Raw genomic sequence first — 26,453 nt, 5'->3', positions numbered from 1 at the left:
ACTTATGATTTTGGTAAAATATTTAAATTCCCAAAATGGTAATTTACTATTTTCACAATTAAAATGGGTAAATTCTCAAATAATTACAAAAGTTTTTGGTATTTTTAAAATTTTGCTAATGTTGACATACCTACCACGTAATATTGACAAAATATTATCAAAATTACGTGATGACACTATCAACATTATCAACATTTCAGAAATATAAAAAACTTTGGTAATTAATTGAGAATTTATCCAATTAAAATATGTGCTAATTTGGTAATTTATTTTTATCTAAAGTTTAGTGCGTTTGAGTCGACCGAGTCGATTAAGTTTTAGATTGGCCGGCTGAAAAAAGGACCCTGCCTATACTATCCGATCCGAAAGACCGATTCTTAAAAAGGGTGGATCTCTCTTACGCAGTAGTCGTAGAGAGAGAGGAGAGTACTCTTGATAGCGAGAGAGTTCTAGACGAAAACGGAGAGAGAGACAAGCGATAGCCACGAGGACTGCTAAGAAGGCTTAATCACTATGCGTTGATCTGATTTAGGTCTCTTCTCTCAATCAAACTCACATATATTTATTTTATTTTATTAATAAATATTGAACCTATCGATCGGTTGATTGAGAAAATATGGTTCGGATGGCGAAGAAGTCAAGAATTGGTAGTGGAATCGGTGAATTATGGAAGCGAGAAGTCGGTGAGATTCCTCCTAGAGCCTTCGCTCTTCGAGTTGCAGCTTCTGAGGTACTTTCATGGATTCCTCCCTTTATTTCTTTCTTTCTTTCTGGGTTTTATTTTATGTTTCCCTGATTTTTTTTTTTTTTTTTTTTTTAATTCTAATTTATTTTTATATATAAATATATGAAGATGAACTCTCAATCCGCCGCCTTAAGAAAAAATAGTTCTATTTATCTTTTTTTTTTGTGGTATTAATAATATGTAGAAAAAAAGTACTGAATTAAATCTGGAGTACATTGATCGAACCATTTCGATAATGATGCAAGGAGTTGTTACGAACCTGGAGAGATACAGCTTAATATATGTTATCAGAGCCAGCACTACGTGTTGGGTTCAAATTTTGGAAGGAGTGATTTGGGGGCAAAAAGAAGGGTATAAAAAAATCACCCCAAAGTGGGCACCGAGGGAATTAGTGGATAGGGTGACTTTGGGGCCGAAATAAGGGTAATTAGAGTGAAAGCCACCACAAAATGGATGGGTACTGAGGGAATTAGTGGAAGGGGCGACCTTGGGGCCAAAAGAAGAGTAATTAAAGTGAAAGCCATCACAAAGTGGCACTAAGGGCATTGCTAGAAGGAGTGAGTGGTTTGAAAAGAAGGATACCAAAATGAAAACTGCTACATAGTGGGCACCGGCGATATTAGTGGTAGGGGTGAGTTGGGGAAAGAATGTTACATGCCTAAGTGGTTAAGGACTTAAATTTGATGCATTCCAACAAGTTTATGCCTTTAGGAGTATTGGTTTAGGTTCTTAACAAAGAGCTACTTAGGGACCCGAAAAGGAGGTGCCAGAGTGGAAGTTGCCACATAGTGGGTCATCGTGAGCGTTGGATGTGGAGTGTGGTGATATTTTGATACCCCAAAGAGATATGGCTTTACTCTCCATACCTGTAACACCCATGTTGTTTTGGTTTATTGGTTGAGTTTGTATCAGAAGTTAAACCCTTATCTATTATGGTCATAACTCACATCATGATCTGTGGTTGACATCCATGTCGGTCCAAACTATGACAACTTTTGCTTTGGTGCCTATTTTTGGGGCTTTAAGGGGATCCTTACCCAAGTTGCCCTGTTCGAGATTCAAACACAAGATGTGCTCTGGGCTCTAGTACCATTTGATAAACCCAACCACATAGGATGGACCTAAGAAATAATGGTGTGGAAAGTTAAGCCCTATTTCTTGGGGTTGTAATGTAAACAATTTTTATTTTATTTTAATTTCTCATAGTTTGATTTGTTATTGTGTAGTCATTGCGATGAGATGCACACTAGGTCTCTTTTTCTAATACTTTATGGTCCTCTATGATGGAACTTTTTTGAACAAATATAAGATGCTTTGCTTCCAGGATACTATTCAAGATCATTGAGTCAATTGTCCACCTAGTCTTGTATGGAAACGTGGGGGATCACTTAACGTACTTACTTGTGTGCTTCTTTCCCATGAGGAAAGGAATAAGAGCGACGAGGTTCTGTTCATATGTGACTGTTTGCATGATGAGAGTTGATTATCTAAAAAATCACAGTGGGCAAATCTCTTTTTTCTTTTAGTGTCTTCTATTGGTCTGTAAAAGTTGACCACTATGTATCTTAATTGGTTTGAAATTGGGTTTCTTATTGATTGGCCTTGGGATTTGAGCTCTGGTACACTTCTTGATGTGATTACTTGGATTTTTTAATTATCTCTTTTTGAGTATGTTGGGATGATGACTTGAAATGTAAGGAAGCTTGGTTAGAGACACCAACTCTACCCTTTTTTTATATTTTTCAAATGAGTAAATTATAAGAGTACCCTACACTATACACTTACAATACAAACACCAATAACACTATATATACACTAACACTCCCCCTCAAGTTGGAGCATACATGTCAAACATGCCCAACTTGATAGAAACATCATGAAGAGTAGTAGAAACAATTGTTTTAGTGAAGATATTTGCAAGTTGTTGAGAAGAAGAGACATGTTGAAGGATTATGGAGCTATCAGAAACTTTCTCTCTAACAAAGTGCACATCTACTTCTATATGTTTAGTCCTCTCATGACGGATTGAATCAGATGTAATTTTTCGAGCTGCTTCATTATCACAATAAAGATGCAAGGAACCACTAATTGGAAACTCTAACTCAGAAATGAAGGAATGAAGCCATAATATCTCACATGCTCTATTACTTATGGCTCGATATTCAGTCTCAGCACTTGAGCAAGCCACAACAAGTTTCTTACTTTTACATGAAACCAGGTTTGCTCCAAGAAAAGCACAATATCCAGAAGTAGAACGATGATTTGTGGCTGTTCCTGCCCAATTAGCATCAGTATATCCATATATATCAAGATGCCATGACAAAAGTACATAAGTCCACGATTGAGATTAGACTTGATGTACCGAAGAATGACACGGGTAGCATGCATGAATTGATCCACTAGGTTAACATCAAATGTGATATTTGGTTGAGTGATAGTAATATAAATAGACGCCCCACAAGTTGTTGGTATTCTCGAGGATCAAAAAGAAGGATCACCATCATTTTCATGAAGTAAGTGTTTAGAATTCATAGGAGACGAAGGGGGTTTGCACCCAAGCATACTAGTATCACTAAGGAGATCAATGGGATATTTCCTTTGATAAAGAAAAAAATATTCCTTTCCTTGAGCGAGCCACCTCAAGGCCAAAAAAGTATTTCAAACTTCCCAAATCTTTGACCTCAGACATGGGACCAAGCTCATCCTTCACATGAAAGAAAAATGAATAATCATTTCATATAAGAATAATATCATCTACATAGACCAACAATATAGTAGTCCAATTTCACTGGAATGTGTGAAAATGGTATGATTGGAGTGATATCTTTGAAAACCCATATTAATTACTACTTACTGAACCGATGAAACCAAGCACTAGGCAACTGCTTCAAACCATATATAGATTTTCGAAGACGACAAACCTTCCCAAGAAACCCCCTCTGAAGTAGGAAGCCAGGAGGAGGATCCATATAGACCTCCTATGTGAGATGTCCATGAAGAAATGCATTATTCTCATCTAATTGATACATAAGACAACCTTAATTAGCAATAAGGGAAATAAGAACACTAACAAATGTCAATTTAGCCACAAGAGCAAATGTGGTATCATAGTCCAAATTATAAGATAGAGTAAAACCCCGAGCAACTAGATGAGCCTTGGACCGAGCAACAATGCCATCCGCGTTGTGCTTCACAGCAAATACCCAATGACAATTATGACGTGCTTCCTTGATGGAAGAGAGATCATGTCCTATGTATGATTATGTTGCAAGACATTCATTTCTTCCTCCAACGCAGCTTTCCACTTAGGATGAACAAGAGCAATAGAGATAGAGCAAGGGATAGACACATTATCGACAACAGAGATAAAAGCTCTGTAAAGCAAATATATAGCTTGGTAACACATATATTGAGTAATAAGGTAAGGAGTGTGAACAACAATAGACAAATCAAGATCAAAAGAATTAGCATAAGAAGCATTAACATGAGATAAATCAGGAGGCATAGCGAAAGGATTGAGATTATCAGTTGGAGCACCGGCGAGGAAGATGAAGGTTGTTGTTGGATAGAAGAGGGAGCACGAGACCATTGGCGAATATACGTGAGAGGCTCATGCTGTTGTAAAGAAGAGTCAGAAGAAATCAATGGAACATGTAAGGGAGTAGGAGACAGGAAAACTGCGCATAACTATAAGAAGAAAATAGGGAACTTGTTAAAAAAATATGATATCCATCGAAGTGAAGAAACTTCTTGATTGAGGATCAAAGCATCTATACCCCCTAGACACCCCAAAATAGCTAACAAAAATACAATAGATCAGGATGATGACCTTGAACAAAGCAGGTACAACCAAAACCCGAGGCTCAATGGAAAAGAGGGGATCCTGAGGACGGAGAGAGTGATAAGGAGTACAATTAATTAAGAAGCATGCAATAAACAATGCCATAGACCAATATGGCTTTGGCATGTGCATACCTCGTAGCAAAGAGCGGGTCACATCAAGAAGATGCCTTTTCTACACCATTTTGTTGTGGGGTGCATGGGCATGAAAATTGATGTACCATACCATGTTGTTCAAGATAGTGAAAAAATGAGTGGGAAGTGTATTCACCACCATTATCATAGCACAAAGATTTAAGAACACCATACTGAGTATGCACCATAGCATGAAATTCTTGACATTTAGAAAGAACCTCATCTTTACACTTCAAGAGATAAGTCCATGTAGCTCGAGTATAATCATCGATAAAAGTAACAAAGAGAGCTAAGTTAGATTGTTCAAGAGCATTGTCACCGAATGACCAAAAAACAAGGAAAATCTGGTTTAAACACTATATAGATTTAAAAAACCAGTAAATGGAGGCTATGGATTGCCTCTACTAGAAAAAATGACCAACCCTTCAAGTGGGGATGTCGATCTGAATTGTGGATCATCATCAGGTTATCGATTCATGGATTTCGATGAAATTGCTCTTCAACCTTTAAATTCAAGAAAAAACCCATAAACAACAGCAAATCATACAAATGCAGCTTCAATGATAAAGAGAACTTTAAAATCTCTTAGAAAAATGGATTTTGGAAGCATTTGGGGATGAACTAGGACCGACATCATCATGACATCATGTCGATGTCATCAGAAAAAGCAGATTTTGCTTTGGTTTGGCTCTGATACCAACTTGAAATGTAAGGAAGCTTGGTTAGAGACACCAGCTCTACCCTTTTCCTATATTAACCAAATGAGTTAATTACAAGAGTACCCTACAATATACACTTACATTACAAACACCAACAACACTATACATACATCAACATGATGTCCCATGGTGTTTGAAGTTTCCTGGCAAGGTAGTGTTTGAGTACGTTATAAGGATGTGCAATTTTGTTTATTAGCTTTGGGATATGAAGAGAGCATTTGATGGATTTTTTTGGTTCACGTGGAAATATCACTTCGAGGACGGTAAAAATCATTTGAGGAATCATTCATATGCATACATGCAAACATAAGGCCTAATGACAATCTTATATCCTTAACTGAGACTGACTAAGCACCTGAAAAAATGAATTTGGAGTAAGAAACAACTACAATAATTGAGAACCAAAAAAGAGGGACGTAAGGGGAAGTACTGAACATAGGGGCAGATCACCAAACTATTTTTTTATTATTATCAGGGAATTAAATAACCTCAAAGACCTTGTCAATGGGGTTGATCATCTTGGAAATGTTGCTTACAAATTAACCGACCCCTTTGAGCAACAAGAATTGGATGTCTCAACCAAGGAACTAAAAGTTTCATGTCTAAGTAATGCTCTTCATACGTTGATTGAACTATTGATGCAGAAGCATCAGTTTGATAGATGCTGATCTGTTAAGAATGTCTGGGGGCAGCAACAATTGTTAGCAACATTTACCAACAGGACTTATGGAAAGTTACTGATTTTTTTAACTAGTTAATATAACAAATTCAATGCAAATAGTGTAACGATATTAAGTAGCACCACTCTGAATTTCTTGCAGTGGAAAACATTGGTAATGCAACTTTTCGGAGCTAGTGATCGGTTACCGTCCCCATCCTTGTTTAAAAAAAAAGATTTTTAGTTACTTGAAATGCTATGTAACAATTCTATGTTGGCGTCTTCAAAAATTAGAATAAGAAAATTAGAAATTAAATTATTTAAGATCTTAAGTGGGAGCAGAAGTGAGATTCCAAAAGCATCCAACATCTCCATCATCAACTGTCCCAGTTCAATCATTAATCTTCAAGTTAACAATATCCAACACCAAATATGCTTCAGCCTCGACCACACTCATGTTGTTCTCCATTCGATGCGGTGACCGATCAATAATAGAGATGTCCTCTGCATTACTCGCCACCCCATTATCAATTTGTGTTTTCTCCTAGATTTTACTTAGAAGGTTGAACACCTTGCCGGCACAGCTCTTAGCCGGATTTTTCAATGCTTGCTTTTGCCCCATATACTAGGGATTGGATTGCTCTTTCTTTCGGATGCCAGTACATGCAAGAACAATTCAGTGATGGCTTTGATACCAAAAACCTTCTTGATGTTTTTGACCTTCTCTTCTAAACCATGGGGAAAATACTGGGCGTATGAACATCTAGTCTGAAGGCAACCCAGTTTAGCTACAGTGCAAAACGCACACTTCGGCCTTGTAGCTTGATCCATTGACATCAAAACTTGTAGGAAATCCAAAAAAAGAAAAAAAAAAAAGAAAAAAAAAGGAAAAAAAAGGAAAGAACAATTATAAAAAATGATATATGATTTTAAAAACCAAGCAGATCTAGAAACTCTAGATTTGTAAATCTGTTGAAAAAATACAAAAAATTCTAAAGATCAAGTGAAAAAACGAGCAAATCTGAACAAGAAAATAAAAAAAGATCTTACCCTTAAGGATGAACAAACATGCAAAGAGAAATAGAGAGAGAGAGAGAGAGAGAGAGAGAGAGAGAGAGAGAGAGAGAGAGATCTGATTGTTGTAGAGAAGATCTTACTCTTGAGGATGAACAAAATGTGCAATAGAGAGATCCGATTGTCTTTGTTTCATTAATATGAAAATTAGGGCAAATTATTGTAAAAAAAAATTAGGGTAATATATTCAGAGAGTTGTTATTGGCACCCCAACATTTAATTATTACAACCCACTTAAAAAAAAAAAGTAAAGGGTTGAGAATAAGATATATGTGGTGTGTCAATAGAATCTTTCTTATTTTTTTGTTATATATATATATATTTTTTTTTCGATATAGGATTTTATATGAGCATGATCATAATTGTAAACAACGACTAAAATTGTTTGAACGAGTAGGCACCGAGGGAATTAGGGGAAGGGGTGACCTTGGTGCCTGAAAGAAGGGTACTAGAGTGAAAGCTACCACAAAGTGGCACCAAAGGCTTTAGTAGAAGTGGTGGGGCTCTGATAAGTAGGATACCAAAGTGAAAGCTATTACACAATGGGCACCGAGGGTATTAGTGGTAGGAGTAACTTGGAGAAAGGCTATTTTGGGACCCAAAAAGTAGGTACTAGAGTGAAAGGTGCTACATGGTGGGTCATCACGAATGTTGGTTGTGGAGTGTGGTGGTATGTTGTTACCTCAAAGGGATATGACTTAACTTTCCGTACCAGTAACACCTAGTTTTTTTTTTTTTGGTTTATTGGTTGAGTTTGTATCAAAAGTTTCTAAACCTATTATAACTCAATTTGAACACCTAAAAAAACTTCTAATTATAGCCTTATGAATAAAAATGAATTCCTACTGGACAAAATAAAAACTTCCTAAAGTAACTATGAAATAGAAATCCTACGAGAACTAAAAAATAGAAATACATCCTATTAGAATTAAGGAACTACTTAAGACTCTCTAACTGAACTTATAAATGTCTTACATCATATATCTTTGAACTTTTTTTCTTTGTTAACCAAGAAGTTTCATTGAAAAGAGGACAAGGAGTCCTCAAAGGAAGAAACACCAACAACGGCCAAAAGGCCGAAAAAACAGAAGGAACAACAACAAAAAACAAAACCCTAAACGTCCTATACCCAAGGGGGCAATCACCCTCAGCACACCAAATTCTACTTGGACCAGAATAAATCTTCAAACAAAGGCCCCGTAAACTTATGAAATTGTTTGCACCAATAAAACAACAAGCCCACAATGCTAAAGATGACATCTTGCAGGGAAGGTTTTACACTAAGAAAATTAGATGTGGGAGGATGAGGACTGTTAACATTCGCATCTTTTATTGGTCTTAGACTCATAGCTAAGTTGGTTTGACACATTGCAAAAAACCTGAGGTCGTGGGTTCAAGTTAGAAGAATTATAGAAAAGTAATTCTCAAGTCTCATTAATGAGAGCTATATATATATATATATATATAAATAAAACCTAAAATGTAAATAGACATAAATACCCTTACATAGAATTAGATTAAGCTTACTAAAGAGACTACATTACTTCCAATACTCCCCCTCAAGTTGGAGCAAATATATCAATTAAACTCATCTTGACAAGATGAGAATTAGTGATAGAAGGACCAATAAACTTCGTAAGCATATCAACAAGTTGTTCTGAAGAAGATACAAAGACTGTCTGTTGAGTACCAGAGTGAACTTTCTCCTTAAGAAAGTGAATATCAACCTTTATATGCTTGGTTCTCTCATGAAGGATTGAATCAGAAGCAAGCATGATGGTAGATTTGTTATCACAAGACAAAGTAGAAGGACCAGAGACCAGAAAACCTAGCTCCATCAGCAAAGATCTAATCCAAATAAGTTCGCAAGTGCCAAGGGTCATAGCACGATGCTCAGCTTCAGCAGAAAAGCGGGAAGTCACATCTTGTTTTGTATTTTTCCATGAGATCAAATTACCACTATGTAAAGTACGGAACCCAAAGGTAGATCTCCTATCTGTAAAAAAAACTAATATAATACGCATCAGTGAAGCAGGACAAATGTGGTTGAGTAGTGGAGGAGTAGAAAAGTCCAAGACCAGGGTGAGACTTCAAGTATCGAAGAATACGATAAACTGCATCAAGATGAGATGTGCGTGGGGGCATGCATGAACTGACTGACCACACTAACTACAAAGATCAAATCTGGTCATGTCTTTGTCAGATAAATCAGGCAGCCTATGAGTCTCTGATAAGAAGGATCAGGTAATAAGATTCGGCATGAAGATGATGATTCTGATTTAGAGGGGAGGAGGTAGGACGACAACTATGCATACTAGTGTCTTGAAGGAGATTTAGTGTGCATTTGCGTTGAGATAGCGAAATACCATGACGAGAGCGGACGACTTCTATCCCCAAGAAGTATTTGAGGGAACATAAGTCCTTAACCTCAGACGCACGATCCAATAACATCTTTACCCTATTAATCAACTGTGCATCGTTTTCAGTTACTATAATATCATTCATATAGACCAATACATTAGTGCAATGGCTATCTACTTCTCGACAAATAAAACAAGTATGATTTGAATGACATCTAGAAAATTCCATAGATAAAATGACCTCAGAAAATGTTGAAACCAGGCTCGCAGAGATTGCTTTTAGACCATACAGAGATTTGAGAAGGCGACATACTTTCCCAACATATTCCCCTTGAAGATGAAACCCGGGAAGGGGTCCATATAGATAACCTCAGTCAGATCCCCATTCAGAAAGATATTCTTTACATCAAGTTGGTGAAGAGGCCATGAATGACCAGCAACTAAAAAGATGAGGACGTGGACTATAGAGAGTTTAGCTACAGGAGCAAATGTAGTACCAAAATCTTTTCGTGGAGTCTATGTAAATCCTTTAGCGACTAGGCGGGACTTATATCGATCAATAATGTCATTTACGAGATACTTGACAGTGAAAACCCAATTACAACCAACAGTTCATTCCCTAGAAGGAAGATGAACGAGTTCTCAAGTGTGATTCTTCTGCAAAGCATCCATTTCAGTAGTCACGGCTCCAGTCCACTTAGGATCTCCCAAAGCCTCTGATACAGATCGGGGTACTCGAATAGAATCAATAGTTACAAGGTAGGCTTGATAAGAAGGAGAGAGTCCCTGATAGGAAACAAACTGGGCAATAGGGTAATTAGTGACGCACCCTCGCTTACTTTTGTGAATTGCAATAGGTAAGTGAGAGTAAAAAACTGAAGGAATAGGTGTTAGAATAGAAGAGGGTATACTTGAGTCCAAGGAAGAGGTTGGCAACTCTGGTAAGAGGCGAGGGCGACGAGAATAGACCTTAAGAGGCAGCAAAGAGGAAGATGGATTCGGCAAAGGAGAAGAGTTCTGCAAAGAAGATGAAGGTGGAGAGAAAATTGGAGAGGGTAGCACTATAAAAGGATCCTACAAAGATGATGTAGTATGAAAAAAGGAATATTTTCAAAAAATGTAACATCTAAAGAATGAATGACACGATGAGAAAGAGGGTTATAACAACGATACCCCTTTAACATAGATGAATAACCCAAGAAAACACAATGGATGACTTTGTCATCTTATTTTGTGCGATGGGGAGTCTTATCCTGAACAAAACAAGTACATCTAATGACTTTGGGTGTAATGGGAAAAAGAGTGTTATCAGGTTGAAAGACTTGAAGAGGCACTTGTCCCCCTAAGGTGCAATCGGAACGCGATTAAGGAGAAAAGCCACAGTGAGGACTATCATATTCCAATATAACTTGGGAACATGCATACCTCGAAGAAGACAACGGACAATGTTCATGAGGTGACGATTCTTGCGTTCTGCCACCCCATTTTATTTAGGATTGTAGGGACAAGTCAACTGATGAAGTATACCATGCTCATGGAGGTGGGATCGAATCCTATCAGAAATGAGTTTCCCTCTGTTATCAGACCTAAGAGATTTAACTATGGTGTTGTATTGGGTCTGAATCATTTAAGAAAATTAACAAAAATATGGAGTACCTCAGAACGAGAACGCATCAAATAAACCCAAATACAATGAGAATAGTCATCAATAAATGTAACATAATACCTATGACCATTAAAAGCAGTAATAGGGGAAGGTCCCCGCACATTAAAATGGACTAAATCAAATATTTTATTAAAGCGATGCATGCGAGTAATATAAGAGATACGTGTGTTTAGAAAGCTCACCCATAGAGCACTGAAACTTATGCCATTACAAGACGTTTTTAAAGCTGGAAATAAATAACCTAAGTGCTGGAAATTGACATGTCCTAAGCGAGCATGCCATAAATGTAACGTTTGAGAATAAAAAATGACTCCTAGAGAGTGGAAGTACGGACGCCAGAACCGCAGTAGGTTGAGATCCAAACAAGTATGGCCCATCTCTCTCATACCCCTTGCCAAAAATCCTTCTCGAAGTCAGGTCTTGAAAAATATGGTAAGTAGGAAAAAATGTTACGGAGCAGTTTAGAGATTTGATAATGTTACTCATAGACAATGTTAAGAGATAGATTAGAAACATGAATCACAAAGTCAAGTGAAAAACTAGAAGATAAGGGGATGGTACCTTTGTTGAGGATAGGAGTAAGGTACCCATCAGCAAGGCGAACCTCCTTATGGGTAGCAGGTAAAATAGCTAGATTCACCATCGGTTATATGACCAAAGGTACTAAAATTAATTACCCAAGTTCAGAGGAGCAGAGCCAGACTGAGTAACATGGAATGCAGAAGATGTATCTGGGGGTGTAGGAACTGATGTCATAGTCGAGGATGAGTGAGTATGAGCATGGATCTGATCCCATACAATAACAACAATCTGAGTTTGAAGTTGTTATAGATCAATAGTGCCAATGGAAATAGAAGTATCTGTAGGAGGAACTGATGATGACTCCACAGTTGCAATACGGGGAACAGACTGTCCCAAAGAGGGAGCGGCAGATGATTACAACAGATGAGGATAGATCTGGAAGCAACGGGCCTTTTCATGGCCAGTCTTTCCACAATGGCTATAACTAAGGCTATTCCCTTTATCACGACTACGGCCTCAGCCTCGATGACCTATATTCCCAGATTCTTGAGTACGAGAGTCGGAAGAACTCGAATTGGCGACTAGAGCCATTTGATCTGTAGTTGGAGTAGAGATAATACCAGAAGCCTAAGTCTGAGAGAGAACAACACGATGACGATGCTCATCACTATCATTGGTCACAAATGTCTTAAATAGATAAGGTAAAGGAGTAGTGTTAAGGATCTGGGTCCAAAATGCCTCAAACTCAGGACGTATATCCATGAAAAACTGGTATGGATGATGTCGAGTAATTCTTGTAACCACATACTTGGTTGCCTCTGTAGATAGCACAGCCATAAACTTATAGTAAGAGAGCTCCTCCCAACGAGACTGGAGAAATCCAAAATAATCAGCGACGCTCTGAGTTCTTTGGATAGCCTGGGCAATCTCTCAATAAAGCTCATAAATCTTTGAGTCATTCCGAGCATGCGCATATATCTGAGTGAGGGCTGCCCACGAAGAGGAGATAATTTCATGGTACATGAACATGGTGTAGATGCACTGCTCTATGGAGTTAAAAAGCCATCTAAGACTCTTGTAGTTATTGATCTCCCATTGCTCAATTTTGGGATCTGTAAGTGGTGGTTTTTTAATGGTGCCTGAAAGCCATCTAGATTTCCCTCTACTTCCCAAATAAAGCCGAACAGATCGAGACCATGATTAAAAAATTGCAACCATCTAATAAGGCATTGGTGATTCGTTGTGCTGAGAAATTTGCTCCAAGAATGGTGTTGGAGTCCTTGGTCTCTTGATGTGATGCCATTCCTTATTATAAACAGAAAAGTAAGAAACTTTGGTTTGAAGGGAGATCTCTTATACTCTCAATCAAGGAAGGAGGAATCAACACCTTTTTTTTTGAAGTAAGTCAAATCAACCACAAAAAGTTCTACCTAATTGCTGTTGCAAGTCAACGCTATCACCCTAGGTGTTGTTGAGGGCTTCACACAGCCAAACACTACTGCCGCAAGCCAAAGAAATCGAATACAGCAGCCCCAACACAGTAGCCAGCACCCACTCAAAGAAAATCACAATAATGCTGCCAGTCTAAATCAGAAATAGCATAAATCACCTTTGTTGATGTCGTAGGGCAAAACTAGTTCCCCAAGTGCTGTCGCAAGACAGTAAATCTCCCAAACTTGGGCCTAAAAATACGGCAGACTGTTGTCGTGAATGCTAAAACTGCAAGGTGCTGTTATTGTGAGTCCAAAAACATAGTAGATTGCTGTCATGGATGCTAAAACAACAAGGTGCTGTTATCGTGGGTCCAAAAAACCCAGTAGAATGTTGTTGTAGATGCTAAAATAGCAAGGTGCTGTTATTGTGGGTCCAAAAAAATACAGCGGGCACAAAAAATCACAACGCAGAATCACAGCATGTAAAAGAACCTTAGAAAAAAATTATTGCAACATGCGATAAATGGGGTATGAGTCAAAGATAAAAAGAAGCTCCCGAAGGGGAGACTTTCTAATGATGATATGGCTGGGTTAGTAAGTCTCAAGATCTAGGTATTTTGAGAAAGGAGGAAAAGAGAAGAGTGGAAACTTCAAGGTCTCAAAAGAAATCGAAGACGAGAACCCAAGGAGAGAGTGGGACGTCCTCTAGAAAGGCTCTGATGTTAAGAAGAATTATAGAAAAGTAATTCTCAAGTCTCATTAATGAGAGCTTGATATATATATATAAAACCTAAAAAGTAAATAGACATTAATGCCCTTACATAGAATGAAACTAAGCTAACTAAAGAGACTACATTACTTCAATAAAGTCCAGCTTACCGATCAAAATAAAACATATGCAAATTATACTGATAAAAAAACGCATCTTATGCTATTACTTCATCGTAATTAGTATCACGTAGTTGTTGGGTGGGCTGTTTTTTGATTAGGTGATGAATATCCTTATAAAGCTATCATGCTCCAGTCGATTGGACATCGTTACAAATTCATTCAGTTTATAGGGACAAGTGGGTGAGAGGGACACATAAGGGTGGCTAGATGGCTGCTGGAGTTTAGTCTTGGGGTATCAATTAGAGGTTGAGGCCAAGAGTTCTTTATTTTCTTCCATCAAAGAGGAGTTCTTTGTCTATTTATCCCAAGGCCATTGAGTAAGATTAGGAATCTATAACTGGTATATCACAAAATTTTGGCGGTATCTGCATGCTTCATGGGTTGTCAGTTTCTGAGAGAGTCAGAGCCATGAGGGCCTTTGTTGTGAAAGAGGTGTGGCTGGTGACCGGTTGAATACTAGTAAAACTTAAACAAAAAAAAAAAAGAAAAAAAAGAAAAAACGAAACCTAACTACTGTTTTGTGCTACCTCCATTGTTTCCTTAGAAGGCTTATACTTAGTTATATATCAATGGTAGAATTCAGGCATGAGAGCGCAAAACTTAGTGTTATGGTTCATGGAGGATGAATGATAATACATCATAGACTTGGAGTTGAGTTTTGTATTCAGATTCTTGATTCATGATGGATATTAGAAAATGTGAGACCAAATCCTTCACATTCAAAAAAAATAAAAATAAAAATAGAAACTTGCAACTTGGAGGAAGTTCTGAAGTTTCAAGCACTCCTTATGTAAAGGTAAACAAACTGTGAGGATATGAGGTCGAGGGAACTAACTTTAGAGTGTAAGTGTTTTGAGTTTAAGGAAGTTTGGATTCAGCACAAAAGGGGCTTTGAGGTGAAGGAGAAGAGTAGAAGATTTGCTTCAGTTCTTCAGTTGAAAGGGGAGGAAGCTTGGTGGGTTGCGGAACAACTGGATTTAGCGAGAGTATCTCTAAAAAACTTTAGGGCGAAATTTTCAAAGGATGGTAGAGTGTTTCTATTTCTGGGAGGTCAGAACATCTATGGACGATTCCTGAAGCTGCAAATGTTCTCGGAGAGAACACGATCACGGGCGCTTGTGTTTCCCGAAGGTCAAGGGGGTAAGGGCTGGGGTGAAGTGAGCTTGCTTTTAAAGGAGCTGTTAAAACAAGACGAGAAGATGAAGGAAATTGTGAATGAGGGAGGGTTGCTGTACCCGCGGGAGGAGACTGTGGGTAAAACCTCTAGTGTTGCGATAGAGGAGGGCGGATTGGGCAGGTCTTGGTCCAAGATAGTCCAAGAAGTTTCGACCTCTAAGATAGTAGAACCTAGGAGGCAATGAGTGGAGGCGAACCCGAACCGTGGGATTAAGCAAGATTTCGATAACGGGAAAGCCTTTGGAAGCTGGAGGTGGGCTTTCATTTGTAAAGCGAGCAGGATGGAGGCAGATTGGGATAGTTTTTTAGCAGTCATTAAGCAAGGCCTGTCTCAGCCTTCAAAGGTTAAGTTATTGGCCTGGGAATCTCAGACTTATATCTTGATGTTGGGGGGAAGATCAGAATTTAATAAAGTCAAAACCAGCAGACTGATTTGGGTGGGAAATTTTGCTTTCGAGCTTAGACCTTGGTTCGTGGACTATAATGCGTTGAGGCCAGAGTGGAAAGAAAGGGGCACTCGAGTTTGAATACGTGGATTGCCTTTTCACTTATGGAATAGTTTTGTCTTCAGGAAAATCGGCGACCAGATGGGAGGACTCTTGGAAGTGGAGGAGATAACTCTTCGGCGAGCAAGGCTGGATGTAGCGAGGTTGAGAGTTGGGTGTTCTCCTTGGAAGTTGCCTCGCGGTTTGTATTTGTGGATAGATGGGTTTAAATACTCATTGGGGGTGGAGGTTGTTGAGGTTGAAGCTGGGGAGCAAGTACTCTTGATAGCGACAGAGAGGAGTGGCAAGAAAGGGGTCAAAGGCTTAGAAATTACAAATACTCAGACGACTGTAATGAGATGTCCTTTGGAGAAGAAGGAAGAACAGTTGGAGGTTCCTGGTTGTTTGAATTTGGACCTGGAGTTAGCAAAACCTTGTGAAGGAAGCGTGCGAAATACGGTTCATAAATGGTCGAATTTGAAATTTGGCTTTTGCGGTACGAAACGTGTTCGGCGCATTAATTGGCTGTTGCCACTTCAACGTCTTAAGTTGTGTTCTCGTATGTTCGAATTGCTGGCTAAGATAGCTCGTAACTTGAGTTATAGGAAATGGTTAAGAAGGAGTGGGGTGATGGGTACCGAAGAGCCCAGTACAGTTGGATCGGGTTGGGTGTCCGATGGGGTATTGGGCAGTGAAGTTGGGCCGGGAGTTATTGAAGCCCATTCGTCAAGTGAATTCGGGTTGGGCTGCAATGACCCTTTGGAGTCGAGGCCATGCTTCAAATACCGTGGCCCAAGTCCGGTAAAAGGCCGTGGGCTATTTAAAAGGTTTGGGTCGAGTGTTAAAAAGGTTTGTGGGTTTGCCTCTCGTGTTAGAACTCGGCGCAGACGATCGAGAATGCGTCAAAGGTTAGACGAAGGCTGTTCGTCGTCTTCTTTCAGCGTGTTTACGTCTGAGAAGGGGAGTGTCGAAGAGATCACTACGATACGAAACAGGAAGGTCAATTCGATGTTCGGGTCAACATGGGGAGATACAGTTAGTCGAACCACAGAGGATGAGTTCCAAGTGGCTTCCAGCGAGGCGATAGGCGGTAATGGTCAGGAGATTATCGGCGATAGGCGTTGTAAACCGAAGGTTTTGTCTAATTTTAGAGCTGACCTAGTTTTCGGGGAGGTAGGAGTGGAATTATGTACGTATGGTCATCGTAAGCAGCTGGAAATAGGCTCGCATTCAGGGTTTTCGATGTTGGAGGGTGGTACAGGGGGGAGTTTCTCTTTTTCTGTCATGGAAATCAAAGAAGGAAGGATGCTTCCTTGCCTTAATTTTCTCTCTCTGTTGTTGGGGGATATCAGACGGCAATTGCAGGTCCCGAACAACTTCGTGCTGGGGAGGAGGGTCAGAACATCAGCTTGTCAGAGTGAATTCAGGAGACGCAGTCAGTCACAGTGGGTTACAGGTGCTGACTTAGAACCTGATAAGGAGAACATGATTCTTGGGGTGATGCAAGTCATAGATAAGTCGTATTGGAGGGAGAGTGGAAGCAAGGATTATAAGAGTGATCTACAGGATCTTACGGAGCAGGTGTCAGCCAACATGTTAGAAGCCGGTCTGAAGGTTGGTATGTCTGTCAAGAATGCAGGAAATGTCTCTCAACTTCTAATCAACGTGGCCCTGAAGACTAGCAAGGGAGTGGAGTTTTGCATGCAGAAGGTAGTGGGACAATGGCTTCTAACGAGGGAAGGTCTTTTGGATCATGGAAAATTTGGGATGACACCGAGGGACCGATTTCAGAAGGAATTCTCCAGGTTGAAGATCTTAACACATTTGACGTGCTGTGAAGACCTGATTAAAGAAAGGAATAAAAGATTGAAGAAGGAGATTATTTTACTCAAGAAATCGGTTGAGGAATTCCCACTTACAGTTAATAAAGGGAAGAGAGCCGGAAGGTGCTTAGTAGGTGTTAATGTCGATTAAAATTTTGTCCTGGAATGTGAGGGGGTTGCATGCGACGATGAAGAGGGCAGCAGTTAAAGATATTTTATATTGTCAAAAGCCCAATTTGGTGGTTCTGCAAGAATCGAAGTTAGAAAGGGTGGATGGTAAGGTGATTAGGGAGTTATGGGGGATCAAGTTAGCAGGGTGGTGTGCTCTTCCTTCTCTAGGGGCTTCAGGCAGCATAATCCTTATGTGGGATAAGAAGTCGGTGGTAGTGGAAGACAATCTTGTAGGGGCATTCTCAGTGTCAGTTTTGTGCAGGTTGATAGGAGAAGATTTTACTTGGGTATTCTTAGGAGTGTATGGGCCGACGATTGATAGAGAGCGGGGCCAATTTTGGGAAGAATTGGAGGACATAAGAGGGTGGCGGGATAAATCGTGGGTGGTAGGGGGCGACTTCAACGTTACCCGTTTTACGTCCGATAAGAGTAGGGGTTCAAGAATTACATCTAAAATGCGTCGATTTTCGGAGTTCGTGGAATGTAATGAGTTGATGGATCTTCCATTATGTGGAGGTAGATTCACGTGGTCAAATAATCAAAGACAATCCGATTCTGATCAGATTGGACCGGTTTCTTGTTTCTTTGGAATGGGAAGAGCATTTTGGGAGGATTCTTCAAGAAAAATGGCCGAACCCTGTGTTAGATCATTGTCTTATCTCCTTGGTGGCGGGGGTGCCGCGAAATCGACCTTCGCCCTTTAGATTCGAGAATATGTGGTTGAGGCACCAGGATTTTGTTGGGATGATTCACACATGGTGGAATGAAACATCTTTTGAGGGTAGGCCAGGGAAAGTGTTGAGGCTGAAACTTAAAGCTATTAAGGATAGATTGAGAATTTGGAATAAGGAAGTGTTCGGGTCTGTTATGGAGAAGAAGAAGGCTGTGTTGATGGAGTTACATGAGCTTAATGATAAGGAGGAGAGCGGGGGTCTGGGGGCTGAGGAGAGGACGCGCCGTGTGAATCTGAAAGCTTTGTTTCAAGAGTAAGAAGTTAAGGAGGAAATAAGTTGGAAACAAAAATCGAGAGTTCATTGGCTAAAAGAGGGGGATAGGAATACTGCGTTTTTCCATGTCATGGCGAATGCTCATAGCCGAGTGAACTTCATTTCAAAGCTGAAAGTTAATGGATCTTGGAAGGTGGGTGAGGATGAGGTGTGTGAGGGGGTGGAGCAATTTTATAAGAATTTGTACACGGAGGAGTATGAGTACATGCCTACCTCAGATTCTTTGCATTTTGACAATATCTCTTTGGACCAACAGAGGTGGTTAGAGAGACCTTTTGGAGCGGAAGAAGTGTGGGGGGTGGTTAAGGGCTTGGCGAGCGACAAGGCCCCGGGTTCGGATGGTTTCTCCTTGAGTTTCATCAAGGCTTGTTGGGCAACAGTCAGAGATGATTTTATGGCAACTATTGAGGATTTCTATAGAGAAGGCTTCCTTGACTTGGGTTCAAATTGTACTTTCATTGTGTTGATACCAAAAGGGTCGGGTACAGAAGATATCACGGATCTGAGACCGATTAGTCTTGTAGGTGTCATTTGTAAGATTGTTTCGAAGATTTTAGCCTCAAGGCTTAAGATTGTGCTCGGGGGAATCATCGGGTCGGCCCAAAGAGCTTTTGTAGTAGGGAGACAAATTCTGGATGGGGTACTAATTGCAAACGAATGTATAGATTCGCGGAGAAAAGCCAAAGTTTCGGGTTTTGTTTGCAAAGTGGACCTAGAGAAAGCTTATGATCATGTGAATTGGAATTTGGTGAAATACATGTTGAGGAGGATGGGGTTTGGCGAGAGATGGGTTCGGTGGATTATGAAATGCATCTCCACTCCAACTTTTTCGATTTTGGTAAACGGGTCACCAACTGGTTATTTTAGAAGCTCGAGGGGGTTGCGCCAAGGCGATCCGTTATCACCTTTCTTGTTTATGATTGTTATGGAAGGTCTGGGGAGGATGGTGCAGAAGGCGGTGGCCGGAGGAGATCTTTCAGGTTTTTCTACTAAGGAAGGTGGCTCGGTGATTTCTCACCTTCAGTTCGTGGACGATACCTTGATTTTTTTGGATTGTTCTCCGAGACAATTGAGTTTTCTGAGTAGTCTTCTTGGGTGTTTCGAAGCAATTTCGGGTATTCCGGTCAATTATCTCAAAAGCAAGTTGTATGCGGTGGGAGAGGTGGAAGGAGTGGGGGCAGCTGCAGCTTCAATTGGATTTCAGATGGGGATTCTTCCATCGTCCTATTTGGGGCTCCCGTTGGGCATGGCCTATACTAGTAAAGATATGTGGAATCCGGTGATAGAAAGGTTGGGCAAGAGATTAAGTTCCTGGAAAGCGAAGCTTTTCTCTAAAGGAGGTAAAGTAACTCTAATCAAAAGCGTCCTGGCTAGCATTCCTTCTCCTTGCCAAGGGGAGTAGAAGCTCAGTTGGAAAAAATTTGCCGGGATTTCTTATGGCATGGCAAAGAGGGGGAGAAGAAGTACCATTGGGTGAGCTGGAAGAAGTTTTGTTTGCCTAAAAAGAATGGGGGGTTGGGTTTTAGAAATTTTGGGTCTATGAATTCGGCGTTATTGGGCAAATGGCTATGGAGGTTTGGGGAAGAGGGGGATAGTTTTTGGAGGAGAGTGATTGTAGACAAATTTGGTGTGAGCAGGAATGGTTGGGAAAGTGGGCCGGCTAGAGGTGCATTAGGGTGTGGGGTGTGGAAGGGTATTCTAAGAAGACTCCCTTTATTTAAGAAGAGAGTGAAATTCAAAGTCGGAAATGGGAATAAGGTGAGGTTTTGGGAGGATTGGTGGTGTGGGGAAGGCTCTCTCAAAGACATGTTCCCGGACCTATTTGTTTTGTCTTCCCAAAAGAATCAAGTTATCTCTATTGTCAATAACTTCGTTAATGGAGTGACAAATTGGGATTTTGGTTTCAGAAGAACGTTTAATGACTGGGAGGTGGATGTTTTAGGAAGATTGGTGAGTCTGGGGGAAAGTAGCTATTGTAGAGGATCTTCGGATGATCAGAGATTGTGAAGTGGTACTAGGGAGGGGAAATTCACGGTGAAATCCTTGTATGTTGGTATTGCTCCTAGGAGTGCCTTGTCTTTTCCTCATACTTTTGTTTGGGGTGGTTTGATTCCCCCTAAGATTTCGGTTTTTATGTGGATGGCGGCTCTGGGAAGGTTACCAACCATGGACCAGCTAATTAGAAGAGGGTTTGTGTCTCCGAATCAATGCAGTATGTGTAGAGCTAATGCGGAATCGGTGGATCATTTACTTATTCATTGTCAGTTGGCAAATCACATTTGGGTGCATTTTTTGTCTTTGTTTGGTTTGAAGGGCTGTTTTCCTTGTTCGGTTAAGCAGACTTTGGAATCTTGGTTGGCATGGGGAAGCTCGTTTACATCCTCAAAACGGATTCTGTGGTTTTTGACTCTCTTTGCAATCTGTTGGGGTATTTGGTTAGCTCGTAATGAATGCATCTTTGAAGGAAAAGTCTTCACTCTTGATCGTTTGGTCTTATCGGTCTTGAAGTTTCTTTTCATCAGGAGTAAACTTTATAGCGAGTTTAAAGGAATTTTCTTTGAGGATTTTGTGGCGAGATGGGACAAAGTCTGTTCTCTGGCAGGATTGTTGTGGTGTAGTTTGTTTCGTTTATTTTGTTTTTGTTGTTTTTGTTTTTTCTGTTTTGGTGGGTCTTCTCGACCCCCTTGCTTTCTCCTTCTTTTTCAATAAATTTATGTTTACCGATCAAAAAAATATTGGTATGTCCTTGCACTTCCTGAATTCTCTTCCTTTCACTCTGTTATGTATTCAAATTACTTGCAACTTCCATTTATAACTAGAACTATTTGTGTAGAAGTGTTTCTAATGTGCCATTTCTCTAGGATCACTATGATGTATATACTATTCAAACTTTACTCTTTTTTCTTCTTCTCTGCTACAATACTCTTGTGGCTGGTCGAAGTCACATCAATTGGTTTGCACTATCTATACATCTAGGATTTCCATGTTTTTAAGTTCTAGTTCTTATGATTTTTTCTGGTTCAGGATCTTGTTCTCCGACTTGATATCTACAAAAATCTACAAAAGCACAGAGGTTGTGTAAACACAGTGAGCTTCAATGCTGGTGGTGACATTCTTGTGTCAGGGTCTGACGACCGGATGGTTATGTTATGGGATTGGGATGCTGGGCGTGTCAAATTCTCATTCCACTCGGGGCATACCAACAATGTTTTCCAAGCAAAGATCATGCCATGCACTGATGATCGGAGCATTGTTACTTGTGCTGCAGATGGGCAGGTAACTCCTCTAGTTAAGAAAAATAATGCTCAAGTCTAGACATCAGGATTGAAAGAAGTTGTCCAACATTTTCTCTATACATCCCATAGAATGCTGTAAATCTAGTTTTGAGGGTAATCCCTTCAGTTCAGATTTTGGTCTAGTAGATCTTGGTGTGGCATGCTGAATGCTATTCATGATCCCTTGCATTTATGCTAGGTAGGGAGGGGGGATAGCTTTCTGTCTTGTCATCTTGAATTTGGGTGTCATGTTTAACTTTGTGGGTTTATGCAGTCTGGCTGTGTAACAAGAGTTCTCCTTGTACTCTGAATTTTAGGTGAGACATGCTCAGATACTAGAAAGTGGGCGAGTGGAGACAGTAATGCTGGGCGAGCATCAAGGAAGGGCACATAAGTTAGCAATTGAGCCTGGAAGCTCTCACATATTCTATACTTGTGGTGAAGATGGGTTGGTTCAGCATGTGAGTTCTTATATCTCCAGATTTTATTTATATTGTTTCTTTTTTTCTAGTTTCTTTCATGGATCTATGGTATTTTTCTCTTAGATCTTAAGGATCATAATTCACACTTAAACAGGGCCAAGGTCCTCCCAAGATCAAGGTCTCAACTACGGTTTGCTTGTTGAGGAACACCTTACGGCATAGATTCAAATGTTTGTATCTTGTCATTTGCATAACACAAGCTATGAGATCTTTGCCTAACAGCTTATTTCTCTAGCTCATTTACTAAAGCCAATTACTGGATTTTACGTTCCGATACTTCCAGGTACCTGCTTACTCTTATGCCAGTCCAGACTTGGTCGGTTAGACTCCCGGCTGTATGTTCTAGTTCGGACCCAACCCTTTGACGGGTCTCTCTCTCTCTCTCTCTCTCTCTCTCTCTATATATATATATATATATATATATATATATATATATATGTTTTCTTGTATCATTCATGGCTTAGAGATCTTTTTGGTCGGGACCTGTTGAGTGAGTCACATTTCCTTGCATTTTCCCACAGCTGTTATTAGATTGTCCTCAATGGTTAATCCCAACATGTTTCTTATATTCCCCCCCTTATTTTAGTACTCCTAAATTCATTAAGTCATAACAAAGTCCCTTTTCACAGTTTGATCTGAGAACTGGGACTGCTACGGAGCTCTTTACGTGCAAATCTTTCCCAGACAAGTCAAAATACAAGCCGGTTGTCCATCTAAATGCAATTGCTGTAGATCCAAGGAACCCAAATCTCTTTGCAGTTGCAGGCACCGATGAATATGCATGGCTTTATGACATCCGGAAGTATAAATGGGATGGATCGGACGATTTTGGTCAACCTACAAACTGCTTCTGCCCTCCACATTTGATTGGCGATGAACAAGTTGGAATAACAGGCTTGGATTTCTCGGAACAAAGCGAGTTGCTCGTCTCCTACAACAATGAACACATCTATCTTTTCACAAAGGATATGGGCCTGGGACCCGATCCGGTTCCCGTAACTCCATTATCTGTGGGACCTGATCCAGCTTCAGCATCATCTCCATCTCCTTTCAACGCAGATGATATAGTTGAACCCCTAGTCTACAAAGGACATAGGAATCGTGATACTGTAAAAGGGGTGACTTTTTTCGGTCCTTGTGGTGAATATGTGGTGAGTGGGTCGGACTGTGGCCGGATCTTTATTTGGAGGAAGAAGGATATGGAGCTTATGCGTGTTATGGAAGCAGACAAGGATGTAGTGAACTGTATTGAGCCTCACCCTCATGTACCCATGTTTGCTAGCAGTGGCATTGAGCATGACATAAAAATATGGACCCCCATGGCGACTGATAAAGCTTCTCTGCCCATAAACAATGAACAGGTATGCCTCATCTTTTCTATTTTATTGTTTTGATGGATATAAAATTTATTAAAATGATAGAAGTGGGAAGAGAGGTTGCTGAGGATACCTACCTAAGACAAAAGGAAAAGAAAAAAAAATTATATAAAAAACATAGAAGACACACAAGCTTACAAGCTTTCCTTACGTAAAGCTCCCAACCTGAACATAAATTTCTGAAAAAAAGAAAAACCCTTTTTGCACCAGAACAAAAGAAGGCTTAAATTACTAGTGAAGCGAAGCTTGAAGTATTGTGCCTCAAGGCATAAGCTGGTACTTAAAAATAATATAAGCGAGCCCAAAATTTGTTTACATGGAAACGTTTCATCTCTTTGCTTTTTATAATTTAAATTTTCTTAGGAAATTGGGGTTTTAAGGACATCCATAAGATTCCCCAAAATTTCATTGTAGAGTTATTTTTAAAGTTTGGGAGAGAGTCAAGAATCAGGTTATGGAAAGATCATAGGTGTGGTTCTTCACATCTTTAGTTGCAATATCCTCATTTGTTTCACATATCGTCTATGAAATGCTGCCTATCAAGATAGGGTTCCTCTTTTCCCGTGGTGGGACATTTGGAACGAGATGAGGAACCCAGCATCAGCATTCTGCTCCTTTGGTGCAAAGTCTTCAAAGAGTTCAAAGGGCTCTTTCTAGAAGATCTTATGTTAACATGGGAGTTGGTTTGTAGAATTTTTATGGGTTTTTTTTTTAAGATCTTATAGTGGAATATCCGGGGGCCAGAGATTAGTAGAGATGCAAATATACCTGGGCTTGTAGGGATTATGGCCAAAAGAATATGCAAGATCTAAAGTCAAGGACCTTTATGTAAATTAAATGTCATAATACCGACAACTTCATATCTTTAACGAATACCTTGAAATGATATTTATAAACTTCGAGAGGAAAGGGTCTTCCCTTAAAGCCTTAAGGCATTTTGTGAGAGGCAATGCCTTCGAAAACATTTCATGGGTTTACAAAGTTAGAGAGATTCTATTGCCATACCAACTTTTGCTAACGCCATTCCAATTCATATGTAAATCACCAAAGAATTAGCACACATCTTGGGTGGTGTTGGCAAAAGTTGGTGTGGCAATAGAAGCTCTCAAACCTAGAAGCTCTGGTAGACACAGAACCCAGTGAACGGTATTGGCTTTCCCCATGCTGCTTGTGTTTATAGGCTGCAAATAAGAGTCTATGATACTCCAATCTTGATTTGGCAGCAGAGGAAATTCTAATTTCTCTGCTGTGGTACTTGTTGGAAAGGTACTGATACCTGATCGAATTACTTGCTTTGCCATCCATTACCACTTTGATGATGACGACGACGACGATGATGACGACGATGATGATGATGATGATGACGACGATGATGATGATGTTGATTTTGATGACGACGATGATGGTGAATATGATGACGACGATTCAAACAATGATGATGGTGCTGATGATCATTAATGGAACTTTACCAGTTGAAATCCAAGAGAAACGATTATGGGTTACATCGCTTTGCTTCTCCTGAAGACCTAATGTTGCAGCTCTTCCCAGTGCAAAGGTGGAGATCACGCTCGGGTCGAAATGGTGAAGATGATGATATGGTATCTGGCACAGAATTGTTAGAGCTTTTAATGGCCTTCAATGGCAACGGTGATAATAGCAGTGGTGGTGGTGGTGACGACGATGGAGACGGTTCATATGATGATGCTGCAGTGGATACCTGTAGAGTGAACTGATATTATAGGATAATTGTTTATAGTTTTAATGAAATAAATCTCACTGTTTGAACTTGGGCTCTGGGCCTATTTTATATTTCATTATTGCTGTTTCTTATATTTCTATATAACTACCCTGAAACACAATACTCTTTGGTTGTTAAGATATGTATGTAAATATGTTTTTGATGATTAACAGGCACATAGTTTTGGTTCTATTTTGTTATACGGCACAATACAAAAGACACCCTATGAAAATCTAGAATTGGAATCCGATTTTGTTGACCATGTTTCTATGGCCGTGACGTGAAATATTATAACTTAAAAAGTAAAAAATAGGTTTAGAACAAAAAAGATAAAAACATATTCCAAAATTGCAAGAAGCTGGATCTCTCTTTTCTAATTTTATTATTGCGATGAGAAATTTCAGCCAGGCCATCATTGTAAAAATACTCATCTTTTTTTTCCATTGACGGATCCTCAATAAAAGACGATGAATTAGAGCAATCCGAGGATGAGCAATTGCAGGGACCTGTACGCCACAAACCATAATCTGGAAGCAACAGTGTTGATAAATAGTGGGAGCACCCACAATTTCATTGATCCTGCGGTTGTTAAGAAGGTCTAGTCTCCCTACTCAACAAGACCCTCACTTTGAGGTTCTGTTAGCTAGCAGGGAGCGACTCCAAAGTAAGGGGAAGTGTTAATCCCATGTACAAAGAGACCCATCATCGCAGACCTCTTTTTATTGCCTCTCGAGGGACATGACATTGTGTTAGGGGCTCAATGGCTTCAAACATTGGGTCCAGTAGTTTGGGATTTCTGAGACCTCTCTATGAGGTTCATGATAAACCAAAGAGCACACCAACTTAAGGGCATGCAAGCTGCCCCCCTTGGAATGAC

General features: G+C 39.8%; 1 protein-coding gene across 2 annotated transcripts; it reads left to right on the top strand.

Annotated features, from left to right (window-relative positions):
- Positions 1–391: 391 nt before the first annotated feature.
- On the top strand, positions 392–25,768 carry LOC147404768 (Transducin/WD40 repeat-like superfamily protein). Of its 2 annotated transcripts, none has more exons than XM_086440840.1 (5): positions 392–730; positions 21,730–21,981; positions 22,298–22,441; positions 23,092–23,823; positions 25,105–25,455. In XM_086440840.1, exons 1-5 carry the CDS (start codon positions 617–619, stop codon positions 25,294–25,296), a joined length of 1,434 nt encoding a protein of 477 aa, XP_086296966.1. In that variant the 5' UTR covers positions 392–616; the 3' UTR covers positions 25,297–25,455. The 2 variants fall into 2 exon arrangements, with proteins under 2 accessions (XP_086296966.1, XP_086296965.1); XM_086440839.1 differs by having other exon boundaries at positions 393–730; positions 25,311–25,768.
- Positions 25,769–26,453: the final 685 nt, after the last annotated feature.

Source organism: Akebia trifoliata, chromosome 4 (genome assembly GCF_017979445.1).
Source record: "Akebia trifoliata isolate Shusen 1 chromosome 4, ASM1797944v1, whole genome shotgun sequence".
NCBI classification, from domain to species: domain Eukaryota; kingdom Viridiplantae; phylum Streptophyta; class Magnoliopsida; order Ranunculales; family Lardizabalaceae; genus Akebia; species Akebia trifoliata.
This window is presented reverse-complemented; position numbering and strand designations above follow the sequence as displayed.